This window comes from Lacerta agilis, chromosome Z, assembly GCF_009819535.1.
Source record: "Lacerta agilis isolate rLacAgi1 chromosome Z, rLacAgi1.pri, whole genome shotgun sequence".
In the NCBI taxonomy this organism is placed as follows: Eukaryota; Metazoa; Chordata; class Lepidosauria; order Squamata; family Lacertidae; genus Lacerta; species Lacerta agilis.
In genome coordinates, this window is record NC_046331.1 from 38066579 (window position 1) to 38094056 (window position 27478).

At 45.5% G+C, this 27478-nt stretch overlaps 1 protein-coding gene across 2 annotated transcripts in view; it reads left to right on the forward strand.

Annotated features, from left to right (window-relative positions):
* Positions 1–27478, forward strand: part of IL1RAPL2 (interleukin 1 receptor accessory protein like 2) — a 478226-nt gene that overhangs the window by 433452 nt on the left and 17296 nt on the right. For both annotated transcript variants that reach the window (XM_033138022.1, XM_033138023.1), the window contains 3 exons: positions 5234–5363; positions 10746–10891; positions 24106–24249. In XM_033138022.1, coding sequence (XP_032993913.1) covers positions 5234–5363; positions 10746–10891; positions 24106–24249 — 420 coding nt within the window. The remainder of the gene's footprint in view (positions 1–5233; positions 5364–10745; positions 10892–24105; positions 24250–27478) is intronic.

The following is a 27478-nucleotide window of genomic DNA, read 5'->3' on the forward strand; positions in this document are numbered from 1 at the left end:
AAACTCAGGATCTTTAGCAAAAAAAAAAAAAAAAAATCTATATGTGCTCATGGTGCAGTGCAGAGTGAAATAAGCAAGTGGCAGGTTCTTAGCTCCTGGGGGCTTGCAGCCTAAATTAGACTGGGTGGCAGGGAGGAAGGTTAATCGAGGGAGTGGAACTATGATAAGGTAAGAGTTGCAAGCTCTGAATGTAAGCAAAGGTCATTTCCAGCTGATCTGGTTTTTGGCCATTCATCCTAATCCGCTTGCACAAAGCTTGCGGGGAGGTTATAGGATGTCACATCAAGCAACTGTTATCCCACACTTTCCAGTGCTTTTTCTTGTTGCTTTACCTATTGATTACAAAAAGTCGGGGGGAGGGGAGCTGTTTGTTGCAGAGGAGCACCAGACCAATTTTAAATGTACAACTTGAATTTGCTGGTATGTGATTGAATCCAACGTCAAAATTAGTATCCACCTGGAAGCACCATTAATTTCAGAATGTGAGGAATTGGAACTAATTGTCTTTTCAGTGTGGATTGTGGTGAAAGGATCTGTTGACTTGCAAATGTCAAAGTTTTACCACCATCTCACTTTTGGCAAATGTTGAATTGTGGCATCCTTGGTTTGATTTTATTTGCTTCCTTATCTGCTGGCTTATATTTTGAAATATACTGTCTTTTGCTTAAGGATCAGCAGCTTTTAGCTGACTTACTGCGCCCATAGTTTATCATTTGAAATGAGCTGCATGGAAATTGATATTCAACATAGAACCCAAAAGTTTAACTGTAGGGCAATTCCTTTATCAGGACCAAGTTTTTTAAAAAAAGTTTCTCTAGTAAAAAGCCACAAGAGCATGAGAAAGCATTTGAAACCTCATCTGCACTAGAGATTTAAAGCACTATCATACCACTTTAAACAGTCATGACTTCCCTAAAAAATCTTGGGAATTGTGGTTCATCAAGGGTGCTGAGAGTTCTTAGCAGATCCCTATTCCCCTCAACTTTAGGATCTGCCCTTCCACCCTTCAGATTGATGTCCCTTTTGGCCATCAGAAGCGTTGTCCAAAGTTGAGGCTCCAGGACTTTGGCCACCTCATGAGAAGAGAAGACTCCCTGGAAAAGACCCTGCTGTTGGGAAAGATGGAGGGCACAAGGAGAAGGGGACGACAGAGGATGAGGTGGTTGGACAGTGTTCTGGAAGTGACTTGCATGAGTTTGGCCAAACTGCGGGAGGCAGTGGAGTATAGGGGTGCCTGGCGTGCTCTGGTCCATGGGGTCACGAAGAGTCGGACACGACTGAACGACTGAACAACAACATTCCCCTCTCAGAGCTCCAATCCCAAGTTTCCTGAGAAAAGGGATCGACTGTTTAAAAAACTCTGGAAATTGTAGCTGTGTAGGGGGGAATAGGGGTCTCCTAACAACTCCCAGTGCATTTTTTTTTATGCTGGATATTGAGCAAAGATAAATGGGCTGAGGTGGGAGTCAGGATATTGCTACACTAGGTGGGGGAAATTCCTCATTTGCAGATTGTTGTAAAAAGGGATGGGGCAGGGGGCATAGCTGTAGGGTACAGCACAAATTCAAACCTTGCTTCATTCCTCAGGCCTGAGGTTCTCTACCCCTGATCTGTGCCAAATGCTTAAATATTTGAAAATTACCTGGCATCACTTGTCAAAAGGATGACAATAGAAAAGAATACCTGGTCAGCCTTCCAGAGATTGAATTGTCACTTTTTTTAATGGGTGATGTCAGTTAGCAATAGTTAAGCTACAGATGTGATAAGTGATATAATATTTATAGGATCATTTCAAACTCTGCTTTGAGCCTTAGCAAAGACTGTTACGAAATCAGCAGAGGTTATTTTCCCTGCATCCCAGACCTGTCAATTCGATGGCAATCCTTTTTTCTTCCTGTTTCTTTATGAACGACGTCATCGTGCGCTGCGCAAAAAGTCACACACAAACTCACGGAGCAAGTGCCCCACCAAAGCAAGCATAATGCAATCAAGTTATCAGAAGTCATTTTAGCCAGTGAGGAGGCCCTTCATGATCTTATCAGCAGGGAGTGTGAAACAAACAGGCCTGATTGACAGAACAGAAGAAGGAAAGCTAAAGAAGACACTTCCAGCTTGGGAACTGAGGGCCTTTCATGTAACAAGGTGACCCCACTTTAAAGTGGAGAATTAATGACGTTCTAACACGCTACTCAGCCCACCTTTCCTTTTTGCCACTTGAAATACCCTATTAAATGTTAATGCGTCAGGAATGTGCCGACTCTGCTCCCACTTTTCCTCCAGTGCATCTTTAAACTATTGGACTACACTTCTGATGGCCAAAAGGGACATCGATCTGAGACAAAGATGCTGTATGCATTCTGCAGGCCTTTGATGCTTAATTAGATAAACCAGGGGAGATATTAAAAGGAAAGTAATTAAAACCAGAGTGCTGCGAAGTGCTTTCCTCTAATACACAATGCAATTAAACTGCATGCGAAACCTTGGACAATGCCCCAAGAGACAGTGAAGAGGACCTTTGTCGAAGCAGCATTTCCCAATTTTCAAATTGCCCCCATGGGGCGCACCCCAAAGATTGTGCATGATGTATGTGTTCTCTCTCCCCCCCCCATCTCCACCTCTGTTGAGCACAGAGGCAGAAGCTACTGTGCACAGGAAGTCATCTTCTTGCATAGCAACAAAGAAAAACAAAGAGCTTTCCCTCTTGTTCTGTTCAATCCTCAGCACCACCAGCAGCTTCCTGTCTGAAGCATGGAATTGCTTTGATTTAACCCTGTTGAAAGTGCAACAGCAAGGATCATTATGTTTGTAACTTAAGGGTTACAGAACGTCAGCTCACCTAGAGTGGGGGCAGAGGTAGTTTTAGGGTAGTGCGACTGGTGCAGTCACATTGGGCGCCACCCTTCAAGGCGTGCCAAAACACAGGGTGCCACTGAAATTTGAGAGCACAAAGGCCACCACTGGTGGGGTACTGCAGCCAGGCAGTGCCATGATATTTGCAAAGTAAGCACAAGCCCTGATTGACTGTACAGTTCTGAGGGAGTCTCCTTCTGATTATTTGGTTAAATGTCATTCTGCTATGTACAAGGACTGGCTTAAGAAATTCAAGGTTCTCTGTCTTTCCGGATACTATACACCAGGTTTTGTTCAGTTTTGATCTGTAAAGTGTTATCAGGATTTCTTTTCTCTCTGGAATTCAGCTACATTATTTAAGTGCCTTTGCCAGCAAATCCCAGAGAGAGTGTTTGAGGAGTAATGAAAAGTTTGCAGTAAACTGGGAAGTCTTGGATGAACCCAACTAGACCTAGTAAACTGCTAATTCCACCTCTCTTACAACCTGTTTCCTCTTCCAGCTTCCAACTGATAAAATTCCAACCACCAGCCCATTCCATGTTCATTCCATGTTTCCCGAAATTTTCAACATTCCTTACTCCAATAAATTTCATCCCCAATTTCCTCCATTCACAAACCCCAAGCATGGTTCAGCACACAAGTATTAAAAACTTGATAGGTTTTCTTTTAAATTATTTTCAATGCAGTTTACAGCTGAACCAGAAAGTCCATTTGAAACCAGCAATATCACCTCCAGATGAAGATGAGTAGGATTCATCTGCTCACTCCCCCTGCCCTGACTACTTTAAATTCAGCACTTAATAAAAATTTCAGGAAGTGAATTTCAATGCTGGATTGGCTAATCTGTCTGCTTAGCAAACGGGGTGAACTGTTCCTACAGCATTTTGGTTTTAAACTTCGTTGTTGTTGTTGTTGTTGTTGTTGTTGTTGTTGTTGTTATTTCTTCTAACAGTGTGAATCCCTTCAGGAAATGTTCGCTGCTTTTGTAGAAATTAGACATCTCTTTGGAATATTTCCATTCCCTCTTATTGAATTCTTGGTTTAAAAAAAGAAACCTTGGTGGGTCAGTTAATAGGAAACATGCAGCCCAAGCTGTTTGACTAGTACCTCCCAGTGTGATATACTGTAGAAAGGACAGATGCTGTCAATATTGATCGACCACAACTCAGGGCTTTTCTTCCTTTCCCCTTTCTCACATTGCTATAAGTGCCTCTCCCTATTAAAATCAAGGAAGAGCTGTGCATACACTCATGGGCACGTGTAAAACATTTCTAGAAAGCTTATTAATTGGCACAGCTCCATACAAAATTACTCAGAAGGAAATTGCACCATGTTCAAGGGGGCTTACACCCAAGTAGTAGTGCACAAAACTGCAACCTTAAATAGATGCCCTCTGTTACTTCAAGGCTGACTGTGGAACAAGAACTTAGGGCTCACCACCACTTACCTTTGCTCTGCGTTTCTAGGAACAGGTCCAGGCTTCCCAGGTCAAGGTCTGACAGTGTCCCCACCCCTCCATCAAAAATTTGCTCTTTATCACTAAATTGGGGCAACTGGCAATCTGCAGGAAACTCAGTATGTAATTTACTCCAATTCAGTGGTAATAATTGAGTTTCCCTGGGGAAAGCAATGAGGCAAAACAAAAATGCTTGGACACAGACTGGGAAAGTGTAGACCTCTGCCTAGAAAGCATGGGGCAAAAGCATGGGGCACGCATGAGCCAGTTGATAGAGTTAATGTTGTGGAGAAGTGTCACAAAATTTCTATCCTCAGCCACACACACACCCAGCTATATCAAATGCAGCCCTCCAAGATTCTCTGTCTGGTCCTCAGGACTCTCCTCAGGTCACAGCCTCTCCCTAGTCCCACTGGCCCTGTTTCATACATTCCTTGAGTGGTTTTGGCTGGCTGGAATGTGTCCTTGATCTCTGATAATGCCTCTTGTTTCCCTGGATGGAAGACAGTGAGCGATGTGTATTTTAGAAGCCTACTGGTGTACAAAGGCCCTATCCATCATTTACATGCGGCCCCCAGAAGGCTGCTGAGAAAGGAATGCAGCCCTCAGGCCAGGCATAGGCAAACTTGGCCCTCCAGATGTTTGGGGACTACAACTCTCATCATCCCTGACCACTGGTCCTGTCAGCTAGGGATGATGGGAGTTGTAGTCCCAAAACATCTGGAGGGCTGAGTTTGCCTATGCCTGCCTTAGGCTAAAAGAAAGTTTCATTGGTTTAAGGAAAACTCATCAGCGCTCAATCCCAAAACTGAATTATTATTATTATTTTTTAAAAAAACACCTCTTTGAAAAAGAAATGTATAGACCATTGTGTTCTCATCCTTACAACCATCCATCTAACTTTCCTTGTTCTGTGTCTTTTCTCAGGTCAACCACTAACAGTTGCCTGCAAAGCATTTTTTGGGTTCAGCGGAGAGTCTGGTCCAATGATCTACTGGACACGAGGAGAGAGATTTATTGAAGAACTCGAAAATCACATTAAAGAAGGGGAAATCAGGTACATGGCACTACTCCAAAATTTAAAAACAACAACAACAACAACCATGTGCCTCAAAATTGTGTACTTAGCAGGCTGCTTGTGTTGAACAGAGAACCATTCCCTCGTCTAGCTGTTGGTTGATAGATGACTAGCTCCTTAGCATCATTTGGGCATGTGCTTCCTTCTTGTTCCTGAAGAAACTGTAGAAATTCTGCAAAGATGTCTCTGGAGTCCCTTGTCTAAAGCCAATGGGTTTGGTGACCTTCTTTCGCCTTTTTAACACAGCCTGCTGTTGGCCTCTGCCAGCAACACTTGGGAAACTGTCTTAATTGCATCTTATCGATGTAATCTGAAAGATGGATGGCATCCTATGAGAGAAATATAGCTTCAGTTGCCCCGAACTAAGAATGCCACCCACACATTGTATTCAGCAACTGTGTGCCCAGCTTTCACCATCTAATCTGTGCTTTTCACATTTACTAATTCTGTTGGCTTTGCTATTAAGTGGTGCATGGGTGGTGAATATCCCTTGTTGCACTGGAACAATTGCAATTTCTGCAGCCTCAGCATGGCCCTCTCCTGTTTTTTTCTTACTCAAGGCAAGCATGTATTTGCAAAGTGAGTTTGAAAGCAGGGAGAGATGCATGTCAGACCTTGGCCAAGCTCAGGAGTATGCCATACCTGGGGTGGTAGCAGTGGCAAGGTTGGTTCTGTCTCAGCTAAACAAGCACTCACAAGACCACAGAAAGTAGATGCAATCAAAGGCAGATAGGGATGGAAACGAAATACAGTTTTGCATTTTTGCATTTTTATTAGAAACCACCTAAATCACACTTCTTGTATGCGAACCAAAAAAAAGAGCTATCCTTCAATAGCTACACTTTGCCATATTTTGTGATGCAGTTGTCGAAAGAAACAATATGAACAAAAAAAATGCAAAAAGAAATTTGCAAAAAGCTTAGGGTGAAATGTGCCTAAAAGTCAATATATTAATGAGAATACCCCACAAAAACAGTTTAAGAGGAAACTGTTTTGCAAAAATGTCAAATCTGCATATAAAAATGTATGCATTAGAAGTGATGTGCACTAAAATGCTGCTGAATTTTCGTTAGTGTGTGTGTGTGTGTGTGTGTGTGTGTGTGTGTGAAGAACTGAATTTAAGATAGGAAAATGAGGACCGAAATTGACATTCATCTGCCCCTAAAGGGAGACTGGTTTTCAGGATCTATAGAAGGCAGGGAAGAACTGGAAAGACTAGGAGAAATGGGAGTGGGTAACTGAATCTGGCCAATGGGTCTTTATCTTGCCTGTGCCCTGTTGGCTGGGTTTGACCATCTGTCAGCCACCTGACATCACAATGACATCAAATGAGCTGGTTTTTTGCACATGCCGTTTGCAGTCAAACCCTGCAGACAAAGGCACAATTTTATGACAGCCCCAATGATCAGCTGATTTTTTGGGGAATTGCAGAGTGCCCAGTTGCATCACGTATTACATTAGGTGGAGGGAAGCTAGATGTGGCTTGCCTGAATTGACCAGAATTTCCCCACCACTGGGCTATTCACAAGATATTCCTCATCACCAACTGGAAGGCCTACAACTATACTCTGGGTGGGGCTTTGAAGTCTCATAGTTAAAACCCTCCCAGCCTTTAACTCCCAGCCTCCAGAGCAGAGGTGGAGAACCAGGCGTTGCAGGACTTCAACTCACATCATCCCAACCCTTTGCCCTGCTTGCTGGTGTTGATGGGAGTTAAAGTTTTAGCAACATCTGAAGGGCCACAAATGCCTCACCTTTGCTCCAGAGAAATGGCTGTTCCACCCCAGCCCTGCCTCACCATGAGCAGGTGTCAGGGGACACTGTAACAAGGAGGGCATGAAAGCCTGAAGAGGAAGGAGGGGTGGATCCAGCAGGAGCAGAGGATATTTAGATGCATTCAAGTGTATCTGCAGCTTTGGGAAAGTGTTGGGAGCATGGTAAATATATTGCAGCAGTGTACAGGGGGTGGGGTGGTAAGACCGCTGGGTAAAGGAAATGAAGAAAACTTCAGGCCTTGAATGCTGCCAAGATGGAGTCAAGAAGTTAAAAACAGCACACGCCGGCACATACATACTGACTTGAACAAACTAAACTTGGAGAAGAAGCAGGAAGCAAAGCCTTAAAGGAAGTGATCTACTTTACCAGCAAGTAGTTACTGAAAGAGAAGGAATCAGGGAAGAGGGGGAACAGGTTGCCTTTCTGTCTATCAGCTCCTACTGGTACAGGTAACTTACTACAAGCATTGTTGTAAGGAGCGCTTATTCACTCTTAGATGGAGGAAGTGAAGGAATGCTAAGAAGGAAGATAGCAGTCTGTAGGGGACTGCCCCCTATCCCAATCTGTGTTGAGAGCCTGGGGGTGCCTGAGAAGTGCTATGGGCACCAGTATTATGCTTCCCCCCAGCTGAATCATCTGCTCCTTAAAGAAAGCCCCAGACCCAGTGCAATACCCCTTCTTTTTTAGCCACATCCCCACTTCTTTCTTTCTTTCTTTCTTTCTTTCTTTCTTTCTTTCTTTCTTTCTTTCTTTCTTTCTTTCTTTCTTTCTTTCTTTGGCTTCCTAACTGTTAAGGTCACAGTAAAAACCAGCAACCTGTCTTACCAGTAGCACAGAGGCAAACAGGCTGACACTTTAAGAGAAGAGCCCTGCCTATATTGCCATCATCCAGCAAGATGTGGGATCAACTCTGAGGTCTTTCCCCGATATGGTGGGATCCAGCTGATCCTCTGCTGAAAGGAATGGCAGATTGGGAGGGTGTGGGGGTGGAACATGGAAGAGGGAAAAATGAAATCTCCTTGCCAGGTGGGTTTTTAAGAGCTGTAATAAAAACATTGTGTAAATCGAACTGGTCCTCTTAAACAAGGAATAATAGTCTTTAAGCCTGCCTGGAGGGTTGTGAATTGTGTCTGATTGGGAAGCAACCCGCAATGAATTTCAATACCGCCGCTTCTGCTGCAACAGAGGAAAATTGTTCAGTTTTGAATTTTACTGCATATAAATCACCCTATCAGTTGCTAATTTTTCTCTTTCTTTGGTTGAGCCCATAAAACAGTGTACAAATTTCTCAAGAGGCTTTCCCAGAAACTATTAAATTGTCTATCTGTCTCCGGTCCCCTACCTGCCCCCTCGCAACCATGTTTCCTGTTTATTTTATTTTGAGATAAGTAAAAATGAGATTCATACTGGGTTGCATGGATGAGGGTGAGGGTGGAGGCACATTGAATTAAACCCTTATTTTACCCCTCCTTGATTAATTTACCTCTTTGCACTCTCACCCACATGAGATAATGAGGGGGATAGTGAAACCTCCAACAGCGTGAGGAATTATAGGAAGGAGCAAAGTGAGAACACTTATCACTGCTGTTACATAGATGGTGTGTTAGATTCTGAGAAGAGGCCACGCTTCCATGGAAAGCTTTCAGGTGCAAGTAGAAAATCTGCAGTCTAAGTGTACCAAAATCTGTATGACTCAGTCATGGGGTAGGGTGGGGTGGGGGTGGGTATCAAAGTTGTTAAACACCTTGAGCTTAAATTTGATACAGATGTAAATGTGGCACTCTGTCCTATGAAACAAGGTCTCATCAACATCTTCACAACTGGCTCGTATCCAAAGAACATACCGTATTCCCAAGCAGGGGTGGAGGAAGGGAGGCGGTAGGGGAGGGTCACCCTGGGTGTCAGCACTGAGGGGGTGACAAAATGCCGGGCGGCACTCACCGCAGGGCCTGCAGCACGCCCGAGCCACACATCTCTCCTGGGAGTGACACAATCGCTTGGGCACCCGCAGGCTCTGCGCTGCCCCCAAATGGTCTGCCCACTGCCTCCCCCCAGCTGTAGGGTGGCTGAGTGGGAGGAGGCCCAACGGAGTGTCCTGCCCCAGCTGACCCTGCCCCACAGGTGGCTGGCCCTGCCTCTGCAGGTGGCTGGCCCCACCCCTGGGTGCAGGGCACACGCACTGCCCCAGGCACCCAATTGGCTTGTTCCGCCGCTGTTCCCAAGGCTTGTGTTTCAAGGGCTGGCCCTACCATTCATGCATTTGTAAACTCAAGACCTGATTGATGGCCACAGTGCAGCAGGCCAGTGTTACCAAGGGAGGAGATTGACAGCTGTGTGTTGCAGTAAGAAAGACATGACACCAGCTTGGGATCTAAATGGCCAAAACTTTATTGATTGAAGATGTAAGCTGGATTTTGGAATAGGCACAGAACAAGCATCCTGAATCAGTCAAACCTATTGCTGGTGGATATCTTCATCAGGGGCAATCCTGGCAAATGGACACCATCCATTGATGCATATCTAATGGGGAAATTCCACCAGGATGCCATTCAGGGATGTTCTACGGGCCAGCAGCCCACCTCTGGGCTTTCAGACAGAACGCTATCCGTGGACCCTGAGTCTTATCCCAGATTTTGCAGGTGTGGCACCCCACCAGCTTTAGACTAAGGATACAACCCAATGTCTTTTTCTGCCAAATGTTGTGTCAAGAAGCACAACAGTTTTGTGTGAAATTTTGTCGTAATTTATGATATAACTCCAGGAGGAATTCAGCATAGGATTACAGCGATCCTTCCATTAGCACAAGCATTTCTGATTGCCAGACAGAATGATCTCCCCTCTTCTCTCCCCACATACTGTTTTTTTGGGATTCTACCAACCCCCCAGCGCTGGGTAGGGCATATGGAGGGAGGCGGAAAGCCCTACTGCTCAAACAGACGTTATTGTGGAGCTTCCACAAGTGGCCCAATGTTTGTGTGTGTTTTCCAATTCCACAATCATAATTCAGGATATACATGGGAGTTGATGTTCTGAAGATCACATTCTTACATCACTGCAGTTTCCCCCAGCATATGTGTGGGAAAAAGTCACTGCATAACTAAAAGAGGAAGCTGCCTTATAATATTATATCATGTCAGACTATATCTTTTCCTAGCCCAGTATCATCTACTCTGACTGGCAGCAGCTGTCCAGGATCTGAAACAGTCATTACTCCCACCAGATGTTGCCAGGCTCCAACTCCCATAAGCCCAAGCCAGCATGACCAATGGACAGGGGTGATAGGAATTATACTTCACAAACATCTGGAGGGCCACAGGCCTGTTTTAACTGGAGATGGCAAGGACTGAACCTTCTGCATGAAAGCATGTTGTTGCCCTTCTTTTTCATCTGCCCTCTTTTCCTTGACCCACTTTCCACTCCACCACAAGATAATTTTTGCACTCATACTATAATGAAATACAGAGGAAGTTGGGGGGGGGGAGAGGGAGGGAGAGAGAGAGATGCTTTGTGAATAAATCCAATCTATCTTCAGTTTCCCTGCCAATGTGAGCCTGACAATCTACTAAAAATGATTCTTTCTCTTAGGCTTCTCAAAGAGCATCTTGGAGAAAAAATAGTGGAGTTGGCGTTAATCTTTGACGTTGTGAAGGAGCCAGATCTGGCCAATTATACATGCCACGTAGAAAACAGAAATGGGAGGAAACGTGCAAGCATCATTCTGCGTAAAAGAGGTATTCAGGGGTTTGGGTTTTTTTTTTACTCCTTTTTCCTGTTTTGTGACCACACCATGATTTTGGAAGAAACTAAGCTGGTGACTCTCCCCCCCCCCCAACACAGTATTTGCAAACTAATATGCCCAGTGATTTCTTCCAGAGCTCTACTCCCTGACAAATAAAATACACAAATTTATTTTCTACTCTTGAGCCATTATATACTCCTTTGCCATCTTGCTTTCCTCCCAGCCTTCTCCATCTCATTTTCTCAACATACCGTATTTTTCAGTCTATAAGGCGCTCTGGACCACAAGACGCACCTGTTTTTTAAAGGGGGAAAACCAGGAAAAATATTTTCCTGGTTTTCCTCCTCTAAAAGGCAGGGAGGGGGCGCTGGAGCCCCTTCTCCCTTCACAGCAGCTCATCCCCGCTTGCTTTAAAGGGACATGGGGACGAGGGGAGAACGCTCCATTTCTCCCCTCGTCCCCATGTCCCTTTAAAGCAAGTGGGGATGAGCCTGCTTTCGGCATTGGCGCGCGGGGTGCAGGGTAGTGGAGAAAGCAGCAGCATCCCCGGTGTTTTCTCCACCACCCCGTGCCTTGCACCGACCCCAAAAGCCTGCTTTTGGGATCGGCGGGCAGCGCATGGGGTGGTGGAGGAAATCCTCCACCAACCTCCCTGCCGCCCACCGATCCCAAAAGCAGGCATCACAGCTGCCTCCCCCCACCTCCCGCTGAATGTGGCAGGGGATGGGGGGGGCAGCAGGAAGCGCAGAGGATGTTGCTGGATCGTGCCAGCACTTCCATTCGCCGAAAGAAGCTTCTTTCGGGGAACGGAGGTGCTGGCACGATCCAGCAACATCGCCGCTGCCTCCCCCCACCTCCCGCCGAACGCGGTGGGTGTGGGGGGAGGCAGCGGGAGCGAAGCCTTCGCTCCATAAGGCGCAAGGGGATTTCCCCTTCCTTTTTAGGAGGAAAAAAGTGTGTCTTATGGAGCGTAAAATACGGTACGCAGCTACTCCTTAAGCAGAAATGGGGAAGACAATTGACCCACTTCTCATTTTGATGAAAACCTGCTTCCCCCCGCCCCCACCACCTTTTCATCTTATTCCACCAGTAGAACTCGCCATCATGGCACGGCGGTATTTCCTACTGTCAAGGTACCTGTATAACTCTGGGCAACCACTAAGCTACAGAATCTACACATTACAAAGAACTTTGAAGAACTATAGCAAATGAGAATACAGGGATCTCTAAAATGTGCTTAACCAGCTGCCAGCCCATCAAAATTTAGCACTGTTTAAAGTGCATCAAACCCCTTATAAAATCACTCACAAACATATCAGGTCATCTTCAGAGAGTACCCCTGGACTTTACACTTCCACACACAGCACAGCCTCCCAACATGCCAGACTTTCCTTTAACCGTTCCCAGGTCACTCACACTTGTTAATATCATTTATCCAACGGGGTGGAAGGAGGAGGCTGAGAAGGTGTCTGTTTCTGAGTGATAAGCTTTGATTTACAAAGGAACTGGCATGTTCACAAGCATCTAAGTAAACAGGCTGCCTCTACTATGGTAGCCGCTTACAGGCTGCCAAATAAAGAGGAAATGCATCACCCAAACAGAGGATTAAAGAGGACAGAGATTTGCATAAATTGTGCATATGCTAACTTACATGTAGAGATGCAAATTGGCCATTGTGTCTGCTCAATAACTGTATTGCAATCTTACTGTTTGTGGGCTGCTTCACAGCCCCTCATGATTTTTTCTTAAGTGTTAAACTGGACTTGTATAGAGGACTCCTTCAAAGAGAGGAGACCTTCAAATACAGAAGTGTCCTCTGTATAGTGGAGCATATGGGCACTCTAACCTCACAGGGTGGGGTGGAGAGAACAGACCTCAGAAATATGGATCAAGTGAAGCATATTCCAAAGCAGGGGTGGGGAACTTGTGGCCCTCCAGCTTTTGCTGCACTACAGAGCCCATCATCCCTCATTATTGGCCCTGCTGCTTGGGTTGATGGGTGTTGGAGTCCTACAGCATCAGGGGAGCAACAGGTTCCCCCACCCCTGTTTGGAATATAGATGGGTGGGTTGTTGGCATATGTCCTGAGAGACAATGGAGTGTGCTTCTGAGGGTGAAGCCAAACCACTACGTGCAGCCTGGGATTTGCAATAATTAAAGATATGGAAATGCTAGATTATAGTTGTGTGTAGGTATTTGACTGAGGCTACAATGCAACATAGTGTGTGTGATTTTTATAATGTTGAACCACTGAATCAATATTTTACCTGGACCATACATGCATTTTAAAATTGCCATGAGACCTCTGAAATTTGCTGGAAACTGTAGCTAAGATCGTACCTCAGAGATGGCCACAAATGCTGGCCAGCTAAGGTGATGCTGATGTTTCTTTTCCAGGTACAGACTTTCCCCGGACTCTGAGGATTTCAGAGTTCCTCCCAGAAATTCAGCCACCTGTTTGTGACTCATTGCACTGAGTGCTGGGTGATCGCACACATCCAGCACTTGCTCCCCAAAGACTTGCGGTCATAATAAACCAAATGATTGTATCATGGTGTGCACATTCTATATCCCACGGTCAGCTCCCCTTCTAGCATCTTTCACAGGACTTTGTTGTTGTTGTTGTTTTAAAAAAAAACAACTGGTTTTGTCAATTTATAAAAATGATTTTACTGCCTAGTCTCTGCTTCCATGCTGCCTGAACATACTTTTTTGCTGGGGTCATGCAGAGCAGCTGCTTCTGCTGTTGCCCATCTACCTAGTCACAGTTCCACTCCATACAGAACAAGGAAACTCGTTATGACTTCCATGAGGAGATGGAGAAAATAATCCTAGCTGCATGATACGAGCCCCAACATCATTGTTGTTGTTAAAATTAAAAGCGGTTTCAGAGGAGAATTTAGAGTGGTGGAATAGTGGAGGGGAGGAGTGCTTAACCCTTTGCCAAGCCACCCATTCCCCCAATAGCTGTTTTCCAAGGATTCCCTGCACCAAGGATTCCCTGCCCGAGCTGCTTCAGGTCGTGGCGGATGTGCTCCTGGAGACACCTAGCTTGGTTGTCTTAGGGGACTTTAATATCCATGCCGACACGACCTTACAAGGGGCCGCTCGGGACTTTGAGGAAAGCATGGCCTCCATGGGGCTGTCCCTGAATAAGTTTGGCCCAACTCATAGCCGCGGACATGCCTTAGACCTGGTATTCACCTCTATGGATGTTAGTGATCTGACATTAAGTAAAAGTGAAACAAAAGAAGTGCCATGGTCAGATCACTTCCTGGTCCAACTGGACTTCTCCGCGACCTTTCCCCTCTGCCGGGAGGTAGGACCAATTAGGATGGTCCGCCCCCACTACTTAATGGATCCAATGGGCTTCCAGAGAGTGGTGGGGGATGTTTTATCCCATGTTGATGGCCTTTCAGTTGATTCCCTGGTGACCCGCTGGAACGTGGAGTTAACCAGGGCTATTGACTGTCTGGCTCCGAAGCGCCCTCTCCGATTGCATGGAGCCCGGACAGCCCCGTGGTTTTCCCCGGAGCTGAGGGTGATGAAACAGTCGCTGAGACGGCTAGAGCGCCGGTGGCGGAAAACTCATTCTGAATCTGACCGGACACTGGCTAGAGCTCAACTTCGAGCCTACCAAGTGGCAATGGCAACGGCGAAGAGGGCCTTCTTCACCGTTTCTATTGCATCTGCAGAAAACAGCAGCAGGAGACTCTTCCAGGTGGTTCGCAGTTTAGCAGAACCACCATCGTCATCGGGGCCTGGTAGGGACCCCAAGATCTCCTGCAATGCTTTTGCAAAGTTTTTTGCAGATAAAGTCGCTCAGATTCGGAAGGAGGTAGATTCCACCGTGGGAGCAGGGCTGGGGCGGGAGAGTGCTAGAGCTCTGTCTAGTCATGTTGCATGGGATCAATTTCAATCTGTTACCTCCGAGGATGTGGACAGGCTGCTTGGACGAGTGAAACCAACCACCTGTGTCCTTGATCCTTGCCCATCCTGGCTTATAAAAGCAAGCCGGGAAGGACTGGGCGATGGGCTCCGCGGGGTGGTGAACGCTTCCCTCTGTGAGGGAGTCTTCCCATACCCGCTGAAGGAGGCGGTCATTAGACCGCTTCTTAAAAAAACATCTTTAGACCCGGCCAATATGGCCAACTATCGCCCAGTCTCAAATTTACCATTCTTGGGCAAGGTGATTGAGCGGGTGGTTGCGGAACAACTCCAGGCACGCCTGGAAGAAGCGGACCATTTGGATCCCTTCCAATCGGGATTCAGGCCTCATCATGGGACTGAAACTGCCTTGGTCGCACTGGTCGATGATCTCCGGCGGGCTAGGGACAAAGGTGAGAGCTGTTTCCTAGTTCTGCTGGATCTCTCAGCGGCCTTTGACACCATCGACCATAACATCCTTCTGGACCGGCTAGAGGGGTTGGGAGCTGGGGGCACTGTTATACAGTGGTTCCGCTCCTTCCTCCTGGGCCGTATTCAGAAAGTGGTGATGGGGGATGAGTGTTCAGACCCCTGGGCTCTCACTTGTGGGGTGCCTCAGGGTTCCGTCCTCTCCCCCATGCTTTTTAATATCTATATGAAGCCACTGGGAGAGATCATCAGGGGGTTTGGGCTGGGTGTTCATCAGTATGCGGATGATACCCAGCTCTACCTCTCTTTCAAATCAGAACCAGTGAAGGCGGTGAAGGTCCTGTGTGAGTGCCTGGAGGCGGTTGGAGGATGGATGGCGGCTAACAGATTGAGGTTGAATCCTGACAAGACAGAAGTACTGTTTTTGGGGGATAGGGGGCGGGTGGGTGTGGGGGACTCCCTGGTCCTGAATGGGGTAACTGTGCCCCTGAAGGACCAGGTGCGCAGCCTGGGAGTCATTTTGGACTCACAGCTGTCCATGGAGGCACAGGTTCATTCTGTGTCCAGGGCGGCTGTCTACCAGCTCCATCTGGTACGCAGGCTGAGACCCTACCTGCCCGCAGACTGTCTCGCCAGAGTGGTACATGCTCTAGTTATCTCCCGCTTGGACTACTGCAATGCGCTCTATGTGGGGCTACCTTTGAAGGTGACCCGGAAACTGCAATTAATCCAGAATGCGGCAGCTAGACTGGTGACTGGGAGGGGCCGCCAGGACCACATAACACCGGTCCTGAGAGATCTACATTGGCTCCCAGTACGTTTCCGAGCACAATTCAAAGTGTTGGTGCTGACCTTTAAAGCCCTAAACGGCCTCGGTCCTGTATACCTGAAGGAGCGTCTCCAGCCCCATCATTCAGCCCGGACACTGAGATCCAGCGCCGAGGGCCTTCTGTCGGTTCCCTCACTGCGAGAAGCAAAACTACAGGGAACCAGGCAGAGGGCCTTCTCGGTAGTGGCGCCCACCCTGTGGAACGCCCTCCCATCAGAAGTCAAGGGAATAAACAACTACCTGACATTCAGAAAATTCCTGAAGGCAGCCCTGTTTAGGGAAGTTTTTAAACTGTGATATTTTAAATGTATTTTAATGTTTGGTGGAAGCCGCCCAGAGTGACTGGGGAGACCCAGCCAGATGGGCGGGGTACAAATAATAAATTATTATTATTATTATTATTTCCCCCTCACCCCCCCCCATTGTCTTACCATCACTGCCACAAGATTCCAAAACCATGTTTGCTCCAGGAAATATATGCAGTGTGTAGTTAGCCTCTTATGAACATTTTCTCCCTAATGCAGAATAAAATAAAATAAAATAAAATGAATCTAACTACTCTATAAACATCTTACAAGAGGAACAACTTGTCTTTCAGTTCAAGAGTACAGGCTGATTTGCTCCACCAGTTCCTGACAAGTTACACATTGCAGATTAAAAGGAAGTAAGACATCAGTGTCAGTTTAGCACTTGCGCTTGAGAATGTCTGCTTCATGCAAGACAAGAGTAAAGTGTTTTTTTGGGGGGGGGGACTTCATATTCTAAGCAGGAATCTACCTTTTGCATTTTAATCATCTGGTGTTCGGCTCAGTGCTTATCCTGTACACTAAAATATTGAAACCACCTTAGTGTTCCAAATAATATATTACTTCTAGAAGTCTGCTGGCAAAAGAACTGTTGGTAATTCAAATCAGTATTTAGAATTCATTGTGAACCTCTCAGCTTTTGAAAATGTAGTTGCTTCCCACAAGGTGGCTAAAGGAAGCGGTTGCTTTGTCTGCAGTGTCCTCCAGATGTGTTGGACCATCATCCTTGACCATTAGCTGTGTTGGTTGGGGGTGATGGGAGTTGTATTCCATCTAGAGCAGCCTTTCTCAAACTTGGGATCCACCGATGTTATTGAACTACAGCTCCTGTCATCCCTGTCCACTGATCATGATGGCTAGGAATGATGGGATTAGTAGTCCAACAAGATCTAGGGACCCAAGGTTGAGAAAGGCTGATCTATTCTAGAGGGTTCCAAGTTAGTCACCTCTGGCCTAAAGTATAAGGCCATAGCTCCATTGGGTGAGAGTTAATGCTGTTACTGTCCAGTCAGTGAGTATTGCATTGTTCACCCATATCCCAAAGAACTGGAAATACAGTGTCAGAAGTGCCATGGCTCCATGGTAGAACACAGGGCCGTCTTAGAGGGATCGGCTGCCGTGGCATGGCGATCCCTCGGCGCCCCCGGCGTGCCGCCTCTCCACCCGCCTCCCTCCCATGCTGGCCGCCCCTCGGGAGGGGGGTGGGCGAGCGGGGGATGAGGGGCGTGGCGCTGGAGCGGCGCGGGGCTTTGCGCGCCCTTCCAGCGCTCCAGCTGAGGCTCCAGGAGGTGAGGGCGGCTGGCGGGTTGGGGAGGGAGCGGGTTGGGGAGGGGGCGCATGGTATGCTGGCGGGCGCCCCTGTGGGGCCCGGCGCTCTGGCGAGGTGCACCACCATCCCCTATGGACGAGATGGCCCTGGTAGAATAGCTGGCCTGCTTGCAGAATGTCCCTAGTTTACCAGTAATCCCCAGCATCTCCAGGTAGGCTTTCCTGTTCAGAAAGCTTGGCTAGCTACTGCCAGTCAGTGTAGACAGTACTGAGCTAGAGGGACCAATTGTTTGACTCAGTATAAGGAAACTTTCTGTGTTACTTTTTGCTACTTAGAAATAAGATGAGAGAAATACTGTATGGGATTACTCCAGGATTTTTATCCTAGGGACATACTTTCTTTTCTTCTTTTTCTGATTAAAAACACAACAATTTGTCAGTGTTTTGTTTTGTTTTTTTGTAACAACGTGAGCAGATACAACAACCCCTCCCCACAAAAAAAAATCTGCTTTCCTCACTTCCCCATGACCACAAAGCAGTCATTTATAACAGGTGTATCTTTTCAACGTTTTGCTCAAGTTGCTGAAAGCAGCATAGCATCTTTTACATGCTGGAAGAGTGTCTGACTCAACTGCTCCAGGAAGGTTTATACAAGGCTCCTAGCTGGTTTTAGGGATGCTTATACACCATTAGCTTCTTATTGACCATCAGACATTAAGAATGTAGGAAGAGCCCTGGTGGATCAGGGCAAGGTCCCATCTAATCCAGCACCCAGTTCTCACACCGGCCGACCATATATCTATATGGGAACCTCAAAAGCATGGCTTGAGCACAGTAGCACTCTACCAGCATGCAAATCCCAGCAACTGGTATTTAGAGAGCAGGGGATGGGAGTACAGTTTGAAGGGTAGTTCTGAACCGCAGGGCTCAAAGGACGGCTTGTGGGGGTGGTTGGGTGCAGGGATGCCAAAGAAAGGTGTGAGAAGCACCAGAGAGATCAGTTCTGGTGCTTATTAAAGAAAGGTGTAGATTTGCAGCTTATCAGCCTGCCAGGTCTCCCAGCCTTTATGGGATGGACATCACAGAGATGGCTTATCCATGCCCAAAACAAAGCAGCATAGGTCACTTTGGCCTGGACTTCCCATCACTTCACCTGACCGGATGAGGGCATAGGTGGCAAATGGCCAAATCTCACAGATAGTTCCCCCTTTCTGGGCTCAGAGCCCAGCACCCCACAGATAAGGGTGGCATCAAAGCATGCCAGTTAGCCTATATCAAAGCAAGTGAACATATATGAGCTCATTGTTACAACAACTGCTAATTAATTGTGGGGTTATCTGGACTACCAAGATTGCAGAGCTTCTGGAACAGTTCACCTTTGGTTCATCACAAGGGTCAAAGCAGGGTTGGAACTGCTGGACTTTCCCACTGCCTGCACTTTCTTAGCGTCCAACATTTATCCAATGAAAATAGGGACATCCCATTCTATAATGGTAATTTTACTATTTATACCCCCACACATCTTGCTGGGTTGCCCCTGCCACTCTGGGCAACTTCCAACTTATATAAAAACATCATTAAACATTAAAAAAAATCCCTATACAGGATTGCCTTCAGATGGCTCAGAGGTCAGATAACTCCATACCCTCCAGCCTTTCTCCATTGAAGATAGGGACATCCTAAGGAAAAGTGGGACATTCTGGGATCAAATCAGAAACCGGGACAGCTTCCCTAAATCAAGGACATCCCTAGAAAACAGGGACATTTGGAGGGTCTGCACTATTTCTCTTATCCGAGTTTCAATACCAGACATGATCCCAGCTGGCAGTAGTGTGTAGACATGGCTAAATGGAGGTTCAGCACACACAATTCACCCATGTGTCCCCGTGGCCTTTAAACTACTCCATTTTAAATGTGAATGGCATCTACCAATGTCACAGGGCCCATATTAACTGTACATTTCAAGCAGTATCATACCACTTTAAACAACCATGTCTTCCCTCAAGGAATCCTGGGAATCGTTTGTCAAGAGTACAGTACTGAGAGTTCAGAGACCCCCTACTACCCACACTCCCCTACGATTTCCAGAGTGGTTTAATACTCTACCCCTCTCCCCAAGGGACTCTAGAAATTGCCCTGTTCCAGAATATTCTATTCCCTTTCCCCCCTAAGGAATCCCTCAAGTCTGCTTGATATTGACATTTTGACAAGAGAATGGGTTCACTATTTGTTTGCTTGCTTTCCTCTTCCTTCTCCGTTCCCTTTTTCCTTTTATATCATGCTTTATAAGCCTGCCTATGTTGCTTTTATTGGCAAATGAGCTGCTCTGGGATCTCTTTGGCTGAAGAGCAAGCTATAGATGCTTTGAATGAATGAATGAATGAATGAATGAATGAATGAAACATATTACGCTGGCTAACATGGTGCCATACAGATGTTGTTGGACTTTAACTCTTATATTATACCAATAGTCGGAAATGCTTCAAGTTTTAATTCAATTGCATTTGGAGGACACCATGTTGGCTGCCCCTAACATATATGAAGCTGCCAGGTTCCTTATAGCCTTTCTGATAAACCTACCTGCCGAGTTCTAATTCCCTTTTAATGCCATTTAAGCTAATGTCCAACACTGCATCTTGTGGCAGCAGGTTCCATAGATTAATAACACATTGCCATGTTGTCCTTTCTTTAAATTGAAATTGCCCAGACACATCAGAAAGTTTTAGGGGGGAAATATAGCCAGTGGGCTAGATCCATGGCTGGGCTCCAGAAACAATTACCACGAGGAAGCCTTTCTATCTCTTTGTTCTGTTGTTCTCTGATACCGTGATATTAAAAATACTTTCAGACTGTAAATTACAGAAGCAGGATAAGTTGCAAGGGGGAAAGTTGACTCCTGAACTTTCTGGGTAAACTTTAAAGCGATGTTGATGGTGTATAAACCGATTGCATCGCCTGTGCTTTTGGAAAGCTTCACATTGCCTCTTTACATTCGTTACATCGCCAGAGTTTTATGCCTTTTCCAATGCTTATTTATCATAGCAATAAATATCTGCAGTGACAGAGGGTGTAAATTAATACATCTTCTTGGAAGTATCTCTCATAGTATTAGACAGGCTCCTCGTGATTTTTAATGGCTGGGTGAACTGAAAAGCAAGGTTAAGAGCATCGGGTGCCTGCGCTATATTTGAAACAGCATCTCAGTCCGTTAAGAAGTGATTCTCAGTGCCATTCAGATATGGTCATAGTGAATCATGTTGATGTTTGACAATTGGTGTTGGAAACTAGAGGTGGACTGGCCTTAAAAATCTACTTTTTATGGTTTATTTTAGGGGCTAGTTTGAAGGTGTCATCTGCCTTTTGGAATAGTCATCCCATGCTGGGCACTGTCTTAGGCTCTGGTTTTAGTAATATTGTGTACTATAATGAAATGTCTCATCTGCTTTTGCATTATTGTTATTTTTTGGTGTGCATTGTGGTGCATCTGGTGTGTAGGGCTAATTTAAAAGTCATTGGGTGGGATAATTTCTCCACTGGCAAAATGTTTTGACCCAGCAGGATGTTGTTGCACAAGAGACTGCATAACAAGCAGGTTGCTGCTAACTTTGTAGCAAAGTAAATCGTGCCATCTGTTGCACAACAAATTTCCACCAGCATAATGTTTGTGCTTCATTCCTCTGGAGGGCAGTGTTGTGGACATTTTCATGAATAACCAGATGCACAAATAACTGGATGCACAAATACACAACACCTGGCTTGCCAGCAATACATGTGAAAGCGGGATGTCTTAGCAGACCACAAGCTGAACATGAGTCAACAGTGTGATGCAGCAGCAAAAAATCCTAATGCTATTCTAGGCTGCATCAACAGAAGCATAGTGACCAGATCAAGGGAGTAACAGTACCACTTTATTCTGCCTTGGTAGACCAGACCTGGAATACTGTGTCCAGTTTTGGGGAGGAGGTGTGAGGGATCTGACAGAGTCCTCCTGCCCATTTCCGAAGCCCAGGAAAGTGATTTCCCAGCTTTGGGAAGGAGACAGGAGGGCTCTAGGACCCTGCCAGAGCCTTGCATCTCCTTCTCAAATCCTGGAGTAAGGCCAGCCCTGCAAGGGCTGGTGGGAAGGCATCAAATGAACTTGCACAGGACAACATATTACCAAGGTCCACCCCTGAGGGTAACCAAGATGATGATGGGTCTGGAAACCAAGTGGGGTGTGGTGTTAAACAGCAGTAGAATGTTGAAATAGGGGTGGAATGGATTGGTGACTGGGACGTGTGTGAAACAAAATGGAATGAGAATATACTGATCCACACATCCCTATTGACTCAGCACAGTGAGCTGACACTGTGCAGCAATGAAACTGCCGCAAAAAGTAGAGGCCGTCAGCCAGGATACGCACAGGAATGTGTAACCAAAAGTGAAAATGGGGTTGTTTTTGTTGTTGTTGTGGCCATCTGCATATATACTAGGCAATGTTCATTCAGAATGCATCCCATTGCTCTCAATGGGATTTATGCTTAAAAACACATTCTGGTCCTAGAGAGGGGCTTCAAGGCAAGGGCAATGCAGCTTCATTTGCCCTCACTGTTGTCGCCACATGTCCAAATCTTCATTGGTTCCATGATGTCGTCACATTCACCAGTTGATCCCTGATTGACTAAGGTTATGTGTGGATAAAGGAGAAGAAGCCCTGTTGAATTTGCGAAGAATGGTGCTGAGGCGGCAGCCATTGAGCGGAACTATCACTGCAAATGGGTGTGAGAAAAAACAGCAGATCAAAAAGCAGAAGGTAGAGATTGGTGGGGTTTGGGGGGTCCCACAAGAGCACCCCTTTTTCCTCAGAAATATGCGTGGGTGAAAATTAGATACAGCTCTACTTAACACTTGCATTTTCCTGGGGTCACAATGTACACGTGCTATGATGTGAAGAACTGACTTCAGATTACTCAAGAAATGTGTACTTGCAATGGCTTAAATTTATATAAAGCTTAATAGCCTAAACCTGACTTAGCTTTAAGACCACCTCTTCTGATGTGTCCAGTTGTGATTTATAAGATCTGCCAGCAGCCCCCACTTCATGATACAATCCTTGTGTCAGATGCAGGCTGTAAAGGCACGAAGACAGATATTCTTGGTGGCTTCGCTCAGTTATGGAACTCCTTTCTCCTGTAGACTTACCAGGGGCGCCCTAGCCATGGAGGCTAGTGGCGCAGGGAACCATGGCGCCACGTTCTGGAGGGCGCCAGGGAAGAGGTGGAGGCTGGACGCAGTGCCTCCTGGCCAGTGCTGTCAAGTATTCCGTTTTCCCCGGGATTCTCCCTTATTTTAAGCAGTTTCCCACTGCTCTCCCTTATTTTTTATTTCCCCTAAATTTCCCGTTTTTAATGGAAGCAGCTCCTCCCCTGCTGGCCAAGAACTGGATGGGAAGACCTCGCCTACTTGGAGAGAAAAGCCTCAGCCCTCAAAGCAAGTGGGAGCCGTTTCCCGTGCTTACAGGGGGGTGTATTCCTCCCCCTGCATCAGCCCCTATCCGTTGCTGCCTCACCTTGGCCGGATCCGCCTCAAACCACCTTTTCCGCTCACCCTCATAATCGTCTTGGTTTCGGGAAGGGGGGGGAAACTACGGCCACCAGGGAGACCTTGTCAGCGACCTGCTCTCGATCAGGGGAAAAGACAGAGAGGGGGAAACGCACGGGCGAAAGGAAGAGATCGCCTGTGGGGGGGGGAATAAGAGAGGGAGAGAGACACACACCACCACCACCACCACAAAAAACCACACGCACACACACACTTTCTTCTTGGGTTCTTGGGAAACAGTCATGATCTCCTCCTCCCCCCCCCCCATGTGATTCCCGTTTCACACCCACCGCCAGCCTCCCCGCCGTTTTCTGGTTTTGCCCCACTTTTTGGGTGTGTGCTGGATCTTGCCTACTGCACCTTACAAGAAGCCTGTTTACCAACGGGGGAAGGGGGAAGCTGCACCTGACAAGCTGCTGCCTGCTTTGCAGCAGATGAAGATGCAGGAGCTCTGTGTGGGGTCTGTGAGTGAAAATGGAAGTCCCAAGCTGGCAGGGGCGGGGGGGACGGGGGAGACATCAGAGGGATCATTGAACCATGGCACAGGATAGGCTTAAGATGGCCCCGAGACTCACTCATGTCCAAGCCTGAGCACCTTTCATAAGCATTGCAATACTTCCTTGTCTGGACTGACCTTTGGAGACTATGGTTAAGTTAGGAAAGGAGTGGGGTATTTCAGCTGAATTGTATTCCGTCCCCACCCTCCCAAAAGCTTTAGGCATTTGGTGAGTTATAAATCAAATAAACAAAGACCATGAATGCTGCCCTAGGATGCTTGGAGGAAGGGCATGATAGAAAGGTAAACAACAGCAGCAGAAACAACCTTCCATTTTCTAGCCCATCCATCTTTTCCCTGCTTTATTCTAGATCTGATATCAAAAATTGAACTTGCCGGAGGTTTGGGAGCCATCCTTCTCGTGCTGGTTTTACTTATAACGATCTACAAATGCTACAACATAGAGCTGATGCTGTGTTACAGACAGATGTTTGGAGGTGACGAAGCAATGGATGGTAAGTGGACTTCCAAAAAACTATGACAAATGTTGCTGTTTTCTATCGAGCATCCAGAATGCTGAATAGCCACTGTCTCCTTTGGAATGGAGAATAGATGTAAAATGTACTAAGGGCTTTGGGGGAGATTGATTAACAACAACAACAACAGTGGGCACAATCCGCTGGGAAGTTTGTCTGCCAATGCACCGTTGACATTAAAAGGAGTTGTGCAAAAAGCATAGTATTAGCAATCAAATAATAATCACAATTTATTTATTTAAATGTACCACTTAACTGCAGTAGTCTCTATTACAAAGGTACAATAAAAAAATGAAAATCAGTTAAAACTATGACATCAAACTTCAATTAAAATGTCTGCTGGAATTTTTTTTAAAAAATGCATTCAATAGGTGTTGGGATAGCGGGGGGAGGGGACTGTCTGACATCAACTGGTAGGGAGTTCCACAAGACTGGACCCACAATACTGAGCACACAGCTCCTGGTAGATATGAGGTGTGCATCTGAGCCGGGGGGGCACTAACAGTAACTTCCCTGAATACCCCAGGGATGAAAGATGGCCCTCTAGGTATATTGCTTAGATAGGTCCCTTAGGTATATCACTTAGATAAACAAGAATAATTTAAATACACAACAGAATAGTGTGGGCAATCTGTTTTGCAAATAAACCGCTGTGTTAGCAGCTTCTCCCCACAGCTTCTATGGCAAAGATGCTTCCTTTAGGATGCATCTTATCATTTCCATAATGGATCTAAACTTCCTCTCAGCTATAGAGTTCTGTTGTAGTGTGTAAGCAACTGTAGTTACGTGTAGCATGCCTTCCTTGGACAGGAGAGCCTGCATTTCACATGAGTGGTACTCACCTCCATTATCACTCATCAAAACAGCTGGAGCCCTCTGGAACTTGTTCCTGACCATGGCAATGTAGTCCTTGAACATTTCCACTGTCTCATTTTTCTCTCTTATGAAATATGCAACACAATATCTTGAAAAATCATCAATAAAAATCAAAATGTATTTATTATTCCCTAGCAATGGGATATTAATCGGTACACATAAATCTGAATTGACAATATCCAGCACTTTTGTGCTTCTTTGTTCTGCACAAATGTGGAAAAGAAGGTTTCACAGCCTTTTCGGTAATACAACTTATGCATTTTGTCAGAACCTCTTTGCTCTCCTTTACCTGTAAACCTCTTACAAGATCACCTTTTTGTAGATTCTTAATTATGGTGGTGTCTCTATGCGCAAGCCTTCTGTGCCATAGATGCAAATCTGCTTCATCATTCTGGCTGGAGTGTGCCACTTTTGCAGACAATTTCTCTGAAATATCAACCTCATAAACACCATTAATTAGCCATGCTTGAATATATAATTCACCATCCTTAGTCACATTACACTCTCCATTTTCAAATGAGATCTTGAAACCTTTCTTGTCCAAAGCTGACACACTAAGTAAATTGCAGCTCTGTTCTGGTACATACAGCACCCTAGACACTCTGATCCTAAAAGATTCATTGTTTACATTAAATTCCAAATGCATCGAACTTGCACCTTTTGCTTTAATAACATTTCCATCTGCTATTTCAATTTCAGATCCTTCATCATCATCATCATTTATCTCATTATAATAGTCCTTTTTATATGAGAAATTTGACGTCACTCCACTGTCAATTATCCAACTATTACGCTTATTTTCATGATTCTGGACAGCTAAATTCCTTTCTTGCAGCAGCAGGTTACACTCAGGAGCTTTACAGTTCCTTGCTATATGGTCTTCTCTATTGCAATTGTAGCAAACCACTTTCTTGGGCATTTCCTTGGACTTTGCAAATTGTCTAGATGCATAATTGCTGTCCTCGCCCTCGCATTTATTTCTGGAGAATCAAATCTCTTTCTGCATTCCTCTCTCAAATTACTGGTCAGGTCTTTAAAAGTTAGACCTTCTCTATGGTCCATTAAACTGAACTGACAAATGCATCAAAATGTGGTCCTAGGGATGCTAGCAAAAATGATACCTTTTGCTCTTCATCTAAAGGCTTAGGAGTAAAATCTATCCTTTGAATAATCTCAGTAAATTTGTGGATGTGCTCTGTGAATTCTTCTTTAGAATTCATCCTCAATCTGGTCAATTTACACACCAAGGTTCCGTAGGAGTTCTTTGTAGATTCTCCATACATGTTTTCAATGTCTTTTAGGATCTGAGATGCATCATCTTTACTATTTATTAATGATAGATGCTCATTGCAACGTCCACTCAAAATTATGTGTCTGGCTTCACTGTTCTTGTTTTTCCAAGTTCTTATCTTGGCTAAATCTTCTCTACTTGAGCCAGTAGGCATAGGATCTTCAACAGCCTCTAAAACGTGCTTTGCATCTAGATATGCCATTAAGCATGTTTTCCAATGCACAAAATTATATTCATCCAGCACAAGCATCCCAAGCTTTGCTTCACTATCAAAAGGTACTCTAGCCATCTTTAAATTCTAAAATTTGAAAAATTCTAAAATTTGCCAAAATTCTAAAATCAAAAACTCAAAAGTCTCAAAATACAGAACAAATCTTCACTGCCTTGGATCACTGTGAACTGAGGGAGGGGAGGGGTAGGCTAATCCCCCTTCAGCACAATGAGAACAATAGACCATGTGCTACCAGGAAGTTCTCTCAGAAAAATACTCTCAATTCAAAAATGCATTCCAATGCAATCCTTCAAAAATACACAAAAATACGCAATTCTGGGGCCACTAACCCTTTGTGGGAATGTTTTGGGATGCAGGAGAGGATATATTGTTTAAGATATCCTATTCCAGCTTGTGTTTACAAGTCCCAGAAATTAGCAGAGTTCTCATTCCCCTTTTAAACACACACACGCAGCAGATAGCTTGCTCAGGTTTGTTAAAACCTCTGTAATAAATGTCCTGGTATTTTCCCCATTAATCAAACTAAGACACTACACAGTCTTCTATAAAAGTATAAAACGTTTACTCATGAGAAATCATCTGTTCACAATTGGATCCCAGACAGCAGGCTTAAACTTAGTAAAAGTAACATTCACTCAGGAGACTGTTCCATAAGGGAAAACAGCTCCTTTGTCCTCTCTTGGCTTGAAGATGGAAGCCAAGAGAGCATCTTAGCAGTACAGCTTCATTGAGAACATCATCAAAGAGAGAAAGATGGAGTGTGGTCCCTGTGGTTTTATGTTAACCTGCCCAGGTGAGACCACACCCAT